This window comes from Otolemur garnettii, unplaced genomic scaffold (assembly GCF_000181295.1).
Source record: "Otolemur garnettii isolate 467f Iridium unplaced genomic scaffold, OtoGar3 scaffold00087, whole genome shotgun sequence".
Classification (NCBI taxonomy): Eukaryota; Metazoa; Chordata; class Mammalia; order Primates; family Galagidae; genus Otolemur; species Otolemur garnettii.
Window position 1 is genome coordinate 8,222,279 of NW_003852482.1, and position 9,157 is coordinate 8,231,435.

The 9,157-nt window shown below is 45.2% G+C and overlaps 1 protein-coding gene across 1 annotated transcript in view; it reads right to left on the bottom strand.

Annotated features, from left to right (window-relative positions):
• Positions 1 to 9,157, bottom strand: part of NUP188 (nucleoporin 188) — a gene marked incomplete at its 5' end in the record, with an annotated part of 58,543 nt that overhangs the window by 5,915 nt on the left and 43,471 nt on the right. The window contains 10 exons of the mRNA XM_023516099.1: positions 434 to 615; positions 783 to 928; positions 1,183 to 1,268; positions 1,501 to 1,578; positions 3,724 to 3,919; positions 4,351 to 4,418; positions 4,813 to 4,882; positions 6,449 to 6,618; positions 6,739 to 6,945; positions 8,668 to 8,774. Coding sequence (XP_023371867.1) covers positions 434 to 615; positions 783 to 928; positions 1,183 to 1,268; positions 1,501 to 1,578; positions 3,724 to 3,919; positions 4,351 to 4,418; positions 4,813 to 4,882; positions 6,449 to 6,618; positions 6,739 to 6,945; positions 8,668 to 8,774 — 1,310 coding nt within the window. The remainder of the gene's footprint in view (positions 1 to 433; positions 616 to 782; positions 929 to 1,182; positions 1,269 to 1,500; positions 1,579 to 3,723; positions 3,920 to 4,350; positions 4,419 to 4,812; positions 4,883 to 6,448; positions 6,619 to 6,738; positions 6,946 to 8,667; positions 8,775 to 9,157) is intronic.

Genomic DNA, 9,157 nt, shown 5'->3' on the forward strand with positions numbered 1-9,157 from the left:
TCTCTTTTGCCTGCCTCTACCAATCCATGCCATGTCCAAAAAGGCAGAGTCTCCAAGTCACTAATTAGGCTTGGAGACTGTCTCTCCTTGCACGTCTCTCCTGCAGTGCTTGTCACAATAGAACTTCTCTGCAGTGTCTTATCTCTTTTGCCTGCCTCTACCAATCCATGCCATGTCCAAAAAGGCAGAGTCTCCAAGTCACTAATTAGGCTTGGAGACTGTCTCTCCTTGCACGTCTCTCCTGCAGTGCTTGTCACAATAGAACTTCTCTGCAGTGTCTTATCTATTAACTCTTCCATCTTCCATCTTCCAGGCTATAAACTCTAGTAAAAGTACAGCAACTACACATGTCTTGCTCACTAGACACCGCAATGTCAGGCACAGAACTACAGGCAGTGGGAAGGGCAGAGGGCTTACTAGGGCACTTCCTCACCCCATCACGCTGGTCCTTGTGCCGGGGCCGAGAGTAGTCATCGGTCTCCATGCTATCCTTGTCCTCCGTGGCATTGCCGGATGCCAGACTGTGGCGAGTTTGGTCAAAGAGTGCAATCACCTCTTCTTGGAGAGTCTCACAGACGTTCATCACCAGTTGGGAGTACTGGGGTATGTCAGTTACTGTAGAGCAGACAGGGAAGGGACATGGTCATGCTCACCAGGCCAACTCTCATTGATTCCTTCCCAGGCAGGGAACTGGCCCTGAGTTGTTGGAAGGCCTGCCCAGGCTGCCTGTCAGCAGGGATGGGCAGACTGCTACTGCTGCTCCCTGTTGCCCTGTCCCTCACCTCTCATCTCCTTCATCTGCAACACTGTGATGAATGCTGAGAACACTTTGGCCTTAGTCTTTTCCATAAGTTGCTGGTCTGCCTGCAGCACTCCTTCCAAGATCTCTGTCAAGGGTCCGAGGATTTCATCCACAGAACCTAACTCTCTAAAAAAAATATAGGAGTAAGAGGACGGATAACACACGTTCCAAGAGGCCACACCTGCTTCATGTCAGGGTGCCCCCCAGATAGTCTGCCTCATCTGCCTTCTGCCATGTCCCACTTACTCCCTATGAGGGAAAGCCAGTCCAGTTCAGACCCACTTACTCCCCTTTGAGAAGGCAAAAGGTCAGTAAGGTGAGTGGACAGGCACTGCCCAGGAGGCTTTGGCCTTGCCCGCCTCTCCTGGCACAGCACTCACCTGTTCCACTGCCGGAGGAGGATGAGCAGCAGGGTGCACATCATGGAGCCAAGGCGGAGGCAGTTCACTGAGGCCGGAACTAGGAGCTGAGGGGAGACAGCACACAGTGAGAAGACTCACACTCCATCTACAGGACACTTCCTGGCCACTCGCTTTTCTGCCCCAGCAGCGAGTTCACCACAGCCTCAGGGGCCCCCATGTGCACATGAGCCCTCTGACCTGACCACCATGTGGTTGGCTGCAGACTCATAAGCTCTGCTATGTGACACTGGAGACCTTCTCCCTGAGAGGAATGAGAAGCCTCCCAGACACACTTACTAACGCTTTGGTCCCATCAAGCACATCAAGAAAGAGCTGGCGACGCACTGTAGAGTCAGTCAGGTGCATTATATCTGCCTGCAAAGGAACAGAAAAAGGTTTCAACCAGGAACATTTCCCAAAAGTTAGAAGCCAAAAAATGTGGTGTCCTCTGTCAGGCAAGTAAGTAGCCATTGCTAAGTCACTATGGCCCTGATTTAAAATGGGGTTTGAGTGTCCTGCTATTGCTGTCAAGAGGTTTACCTCTTCATGACTCCATTTTTCCTCTGCTTAGAGCCCCTTCGAAGGTTTCTCAGTGCTTGGGAAATACAAACCAAACTCTTCAACATGACCTAGAGGTCCATGCCCAGCTGATTTTGGAATTACTACCACCATGCTCACTTCAGTCCAGCCCTGCCCTACTTGACTCCTGCCTCCATGGACACAAGCAGCTCCTTCCCATTTCTGTACCTTGACATTCATAAGCCACCATGCGTAGACCTCTCCTCCACAGGTGCTCCACCTGGAAGGCTTCTTAACACACTTAGGCCTCTGGGGGTACATTACCTCCTCAGAGAGGGGCTCCCTGACTACCACCTCACACATTCACTACTATAGCATACTGTTTCCTTCATAGCCAGTTACAACTATCTGAAGCCATATATATATATATTTTTTATTTATATATATAAATTTTATTATATATACACATATATATTTTTTATTTATATATATAAATTTTATTTTATATATATACATATATATATATATATTTTTTTGAGACAGAGTTTCACTATGTCGCCCTCAGTAGAGTGCCGCGACATCACAGCTCACAGCAACCTCAACCTTGGGCTGAAGCGATTCTCTTGCCTCAGCCTCCCAAAGAGCTGGGACTAGAGGCATCCGCCACAATGCCCAGCTGTTTTTCTGTTGCGGTTGTCATTACTGCTTAGCTGGGCTGGGCCGGGTTGGAACCTGCCAGCCTCAGTGGATATGGCCGGCGCTGTAGCCACTATGCTACGGGTGCCAAGCCTGAAGCCATATTTTTTTACTGGTGAATTTGTTTACAAATTATCTCCCTCCTGGAGCACTCTCTGTGAGATCAAAGATCTTATCTGCCTTACTCTCTGCTGTGTACTGATGCCTTGGCACATGGTAAGCATTCCACTAATAGCCATTAACTGAATGACTGCACAACATTCTGGACTTGGCCAGATTACATTTGTAAAGAAAAGAGAGTGGTGGGATTTTCAGAGATAAACTCAAAAACTGCCTCCTGACTAGGGCCTAAAAAGCAGGCAACACACAGGTAATACCATGGGGACTCAACCACTCCCAAAGATAGCTGAGCCTTTCAGTGAGTTTGGAGTCTTAGGGATCCACAACCACTTGTGCCATGGCAAGAATGTTCACACACTCACTCTTTCTCGGTCAAAGCTCCAAGCATGTGAGTAGTCTAACACCAGGGAACAAATCTCTCAGAAGATGTAAGAGATGTCTGGAATAAGGAGGCATTTATCAAGCTAAAGTTGTTAATGAAGTCAAGATATTCACCTGGATTCCCTAGAGAAAAATAGTTCACTACCAAGACCTTACAATACAGCATGATGACATCAAACCACACAAAAAAGCCACAAACGATGCAAACTCTTCTCAAATGTTAACTCTCTCTCTCAAAACCAACTCTCAGAAAAAAAAAAAAAAAAAAAGCAAAAGCAGAAAACCAACTCTCAATAGCGTACAGTACAAAGATAATGGTTACTGTTCTTTTTCCAAGACTAGGAAATAAAGTTGTGAGAACCAATAAAAATAAACTGCTCTTTAGACAAGGTGCTGCTGCAGTTGTCACAGCTACCTGCTAACTACTATCAAGTATTTACCTAGTATCTATAGGGTACACAACACAATAAGGCAATTATACATCTGCACAGGAGGTACAAATAAGAAGGGAGCACCTTAGACCTAATAAGGCCGAGAGGGAGCTACAGGAAGCTTTACCAACGTCTGAAGGGATTTCCTATCATTTCTCTGTACTCTTCTTAAAAGTCCCTTGGATCCAATACCCTCAAATACCCCACCTTTGCCTCCCAATCTCTTCACACACAATCTGCTACATTTATTTCTGCTCTCAGAAATAAATCCACCCTGGTTTTTTTGTCATCCCAAGGAGCTGTTATCTGCAAAGCACCTCAATAGATCATTGCTAAGACATCAGAGTGAACACTTGCCACAGGAGGTTCTTACGTGACTGGTGGCAATGATGAGAAGCATCCTCCAGGCGGAGACCAGCATCTGATACTCTAACAAGGAGGTACAGCTGCTGCCCTCTGTTTCAGCTGTATGAACTGCCAATGACTTGACATACCCTGACCAGTAGGCAAAGCGTTTCTCACTGGAAAATTTCTTGAGTGTATCTTTTAATGACTGGTCTAATGAACCCCTATGGTGTCAAGAAAAAACAAAACCCACAGTTAAGTTTTGAAAACAGATGGGAATGTGATGGGCACAGACCCTTGCTGAGGCAGAGAAAACAACCTCACATGGGCTTAAAGGCAGACGGCTCCAGGATCACTTCCAAAGTGTGGGGCTCATACTTCTTGCTCAACATAATGGGTTAGGCTGAGGCCTTTCCAGGATTCCTCCTCCATAAAATCCCGGTCACATGGAGTTTGCTTCACAATAACTTTCTGACAATCATAAACGCCATCAATGGGTTGAACAGGGACACAGCTCTCGGTCCCTCCATAAATGGTTCCAAACCAGCTCTGTCCTCTGCCATGGCTCATACTGCCATGCACCCAGTGGTTAGGCCACCATGATCTCCCTCTCCTCCCAAGTTCAATTAAAATCTCAAAAGGGGAAAGGACTCACTTAACAACATAGTATATTTCCAAGCAAATTATCTTCATGATTAGGGCACAGGTTTCCAGGATACTGGGCTATGGAGGGGAAACAGAACAGACTCTGGTCACATGGATGAATATCTCCCCCAATTCTCCCCAAAGTGAACAGAGCAGGGCCCAATACTTAGAGAACAAGCATGCATACTCCCTATTGACAGTGAATGGCCACCTGACTTGCAAAAGCAGAGTGCTAGATCCACAGTGTCAACAAGTGAGTGGACAGGACCACAGAGCCATTAACAACAGCAGGGCAAGCCACTGTCCTTCCCAAAGCAAAACACCAAAGGGAGAGAAAGCAGGCGCTACTCTAACATAGAAATTTCCATGAAGAAAACATTCTGTGGTTTAATTAGGAGAGATATTACTTTCTACAGCCCCATTCTCACAGCCTAGTCTTTCCAGCGACTATAGCTGCTGTCCCATAGCTTACCTCAGATGTTTCTGAGGGAGGAGAAAGGGTTCCAAACAGTGGACTGGTTAAGTTCTCCCAAAACTTGGGTCTAGAAAGAAAATACACATTGGAAATAACACTTTTCTCTCCCATAGTCCTTTTCTCTTCTCTCCAGCTTCCCATACTTTACTAATCCCAATCCTAACAGTATCTCATAGGACAAATGACCCTACATAAATATAGTTCCATTGATAAAACTGGATTTTCCTCTTAAGAAAGAAAAATAAAATTTTTTTTGAGACAGTCTCAAGCTGTCACCCTCGGTAGAGTGCTGTGGCATCACAGCTCACAGCAACCTCAAACTCTTGGCTTAAGTAATTCTCTTGCCTCAGCCTCCCAAGTAGCTGGGACTACAGGCACCTGCCACAACACCTGGCTATTTTTTTTTATTGCAGTTGTCATCGTTGTTTTAGCTGACCTAGGCCAGGTTCAAACCTGCCAGCCTTGGTACATGTGGCCAGCACCCTAGCTGCTGCTGAGCTATAGGCGCCACCAACAATAAAAACTCTAATGATTCCTTCCACTACACATTTCCAAACAGCTCACAAAGAAAAGGGTAGGGAAGGAAATAAGACAGTAGAATTCCAAATTCTTTTTTTCTTTTGGTTGTTTTAGCTGGTCTGGGCTTGGTTTGAACCCGCCAACCTCGGTGTATGTGGCTGGCGCCCTACCCACTGAGCTAAAGGTGCTGCCCCATAATTCTAAATTCTGCCTTTTTATTTATTTATTTTTTTGAGACAGAGTCTCATGTGTTGCCCTCGGTAGGGTGCTGTGGCATCACAACTCACAGCAACCTCAAACTCTTAAACTTAAGTGATTTTCTTGCCTCAGCCTCCCAAGTAGCTGGGACTACAGGAGCCCACTACAACTCCTGGCTATTTTTTGGTTGTAGTTGTCATGGCTATTTGGTAGGCCCAGGCTGAGTTCGAACCTGCCAGCTCTGGTATGTGGTGGCACCCTAGCCACTGAGCTACAGACGCCAAGCCAAAATTCTGCCTTTTAATGTTCCTTCTTTTGTGTCAAGAAGGTCCTAGAGAATAGTGTTTGTTCTATTGGTCCAATGGTTTAAGCAAGCCAGTTTCATTTGAATCTGCTGTTTCTTAAATATACTGGGTTTTGGGCGGTGCCTGTGGCCCAGGGCGTAGGGTGCCGGCCCCATATACCGAGGGTGGCGGGTTCAAACCCAGCCCCAGCCAAACTGCAACAAAAAACTAGCCGGGTGTTGTGGTGGGCGCCTGTAGTCCCAGCTACTCGGAAGGCTAAGGCAAGAGAATCGCCTAAGCCCAGGAGGTAGAGGTTGCTGTGAGCTGTGTGATGCCACGGCACTCTACAGAGGGTGACAAAATGAGACTCTTGTCTCTACAAAAAAACCCCCGAATACTGAGTTTTGGAAAAAAAAAAATACTGGTTTTGATGGACTTAGCAGAAGGCAGGAACACAAAAGTATCTGAACCTTAAAGATGCTTAAAGTATAAAACCCCCATGTACCGACGAGACACTAAACATGTTTTATACTCACTCCAAGTGAACTGTCACAACAAATCTCTGAGACAACAACTATTGTTATTCCCATTATGCTGACAAGGACAGTAAAACTACTCGAAGAGCCACTCACTTGGTTCGGAGGACCAGCATGGCACTGTCCCGACGGTCTTGCCACAAGGCGTGCAGAAAGGCAATGGCTGCACGATGCAGCAGAGGTGGGCACCAGTATCGATCTTGCTGCTGGGAATCAATGAGCTCTAGCACTGCATGGAGACAGCTCCACACCCCAAGGCTGAATTCCTGCAGGAAGGGGGACTGGTGAGAGTTCAGTCTCCCAGCCACTGCTGGGAGCCACACCTGCAGAGCTCCACACCACATCCTAGGAAGATGCCAAATGCTTCATGCCAAATGCAGGCTCACCTTAGAGCCATCACTGCCATCCTTCACCTCCAGATTCAGAAACAGTTCAATAAGGCCTGGCTGGGTCTCTACTGCAACCGTGAGAAATTCTAGAATCATGACTTTGATGCGCATGTCCTCAATCTTGCTCTGCAGTCGGATTAGGAAGGCATCACGAATGGCTGCCGCATCATTGCCCAGACAAGCGTACACTGACATTGGGGCCACCTGGTGGAGATGGGGGCATGCAGGCTTAGAGCTGTGTTTCCAGAAAAACCTCAGTGGGCTCCTGGAGAAGGGCTCTGGAGAACTTCCCAAAAACTGGCAGAAAGAGAAACATCTAGACATAAAGCTCTGGGTCAAAAATGACATCATAACAAACAATAGCATGGTATGCCAAAAAATAAATAGGAGAAAAATAGTAATCAACACAAAAAGATACTCAACCTCTCTCACTTAAGGTTAAATAAATATAAAGTAAAAAACAAGATAGCAATTTTATTCTTCTGAGACAAGAGTGTCACTCTGCTGCCCTGGGTAGAGTACCATGGTGTCATAGCTCACAGTAATCTCAAACTCTTGGGCTTGAGTAATCCTCTTGCCTCAGCCTCCCCAGTAGCTGGGACTACAGGTGCCTACAACAATGCCTGGCTAACTTTTCCATTTTATAATTTTTTTTTTCCTTTTCTTCCTTTAGCAATTCTCTTGCCCTTTGCCTCCCAAGTAGCTGGGACTACAGGTGCCCGCCATAATGCCCAGCTTTTTTTTTTTTGGTAGAGACAGGGTCTCACTCTGGCTCATGCTGGTCTCCAACCTCTGAGCTCAGGCAATCCATCTGCCTCGGCCTCCCACAGTGCTAGGACTATAGGCATGAGCTACCACACCCAACCATAATTTTTCCTTTTTTTTTTTTTTGCAGTTTTTGGCTGGGGTTGGGTTTGAACCCGCCACCTCCGGCATATGGGGCCAGCGCCCTACTCCTTTGGGCCACAGATGCCCCCCAATTTTTCCATTTTTTTAGTAGAGACAGGGGTCTTACTCTTGTTCAAGCTGGTCTTTAACTCCTGAGCTCAAGTAACCCACCTGCCTCAGCCTTCTGGAGTGCTAAGATTATAGGTGTGAGCCATTATACCACAATAGCATTTTTTAGCCTTATTAGATGACAAAGGTTAAAGAACTAATGAAGCCATTGTAGCAAGGATGTAAGACTTGGTGTTAGAAGAGTATAAACTGTTAAAATCTTCACAGAGGGCAATTTGGAAATATCTACTAAAAATTAAAATGTTCATTTATACCGACTTGATTTTTAGGAATTATTAATATAACAAAGTTATAAGGTTCTCAGAATAATAACAGTCACTGCAGCACTGTTTAAAATAGTGAGATAGAAAATAGCTCAATAAGTCAGGTGTATCCATCCCAGGGTATAATATACAATGCTAGAGAGAATGAAGTGTGTCCAAATGTGCTCACGTAGGACAACCATACAACAAGGTACATGTAATAAGCCAGTCACAAACAGTACGTGTAATAGAATTCTACTTTTGTAAAGAACAAAAGTACATACTTAATAGATCCATCTGATCAAGGCCCCAAACACATTTATTTAATACATAAATACAGATATAAAGAAATCTAGAGCAATGCAATCCCTGCCCATAGAGATTCTTGGAATAAGGGGATCACAAGTCACCTTAACTTCCTATGTTACATCTATCTGTAAAATTTAAATATTTTATAATGAGCATATATATATTTTGTACTCGGGAAAAAACACCCTCATATAAATACACCTGTTTATGTGTATCTACGTGTATGGGTGGCTGTATTACTTTAAAGTCAGAGAAGTCCAAGTTAGTTAGCTATTTCCTTTGGGAGAATGATCTGGAGATTGGTCTCCAGCAGGAAGGATCAGTTTCCTGGGGCTATAACTGGATAGTGGGATCTTACCGTGGCCAGTCGTTTCAGCAGCTGAATGGCAAGACGTGGCAAAGCAGGGTCATGTTTGTGGTAGATGTACTTGGCTAGAACAGCAATGAGATTGTTCCCATGAGCACCTGAAGAAGCATAAGAAATAGTTTAGACATCAAGTGTATCTCACTAAAGTTCTTAGAGAAGATATGGTTCTAAAAGGCTCATATCCTACCACGTATATGTGAGGGAATTTGTCCTCAAGTACTTGGAGGGCCAGAGGAAACACAGGTGGCTGCATCCTTCTCTTTTTTTAAGGGGCAAAGGAATAGCCAGAATTTAGGGGTGAAAAGTTCAACCCAGTTCATGAGTAGCAAAGATATATTTTGAAGAAAATAGGTACTTTTTTTTTTAAAACATTTATTTATTTATTTATTTATTTATTTTTTGAGACGGAGCCTCAAGCTATCCCCCTGGGTAGAGTGCCATGGCATCACGCTCACAGCAACCTCCAACTCCTGGGCTCAAG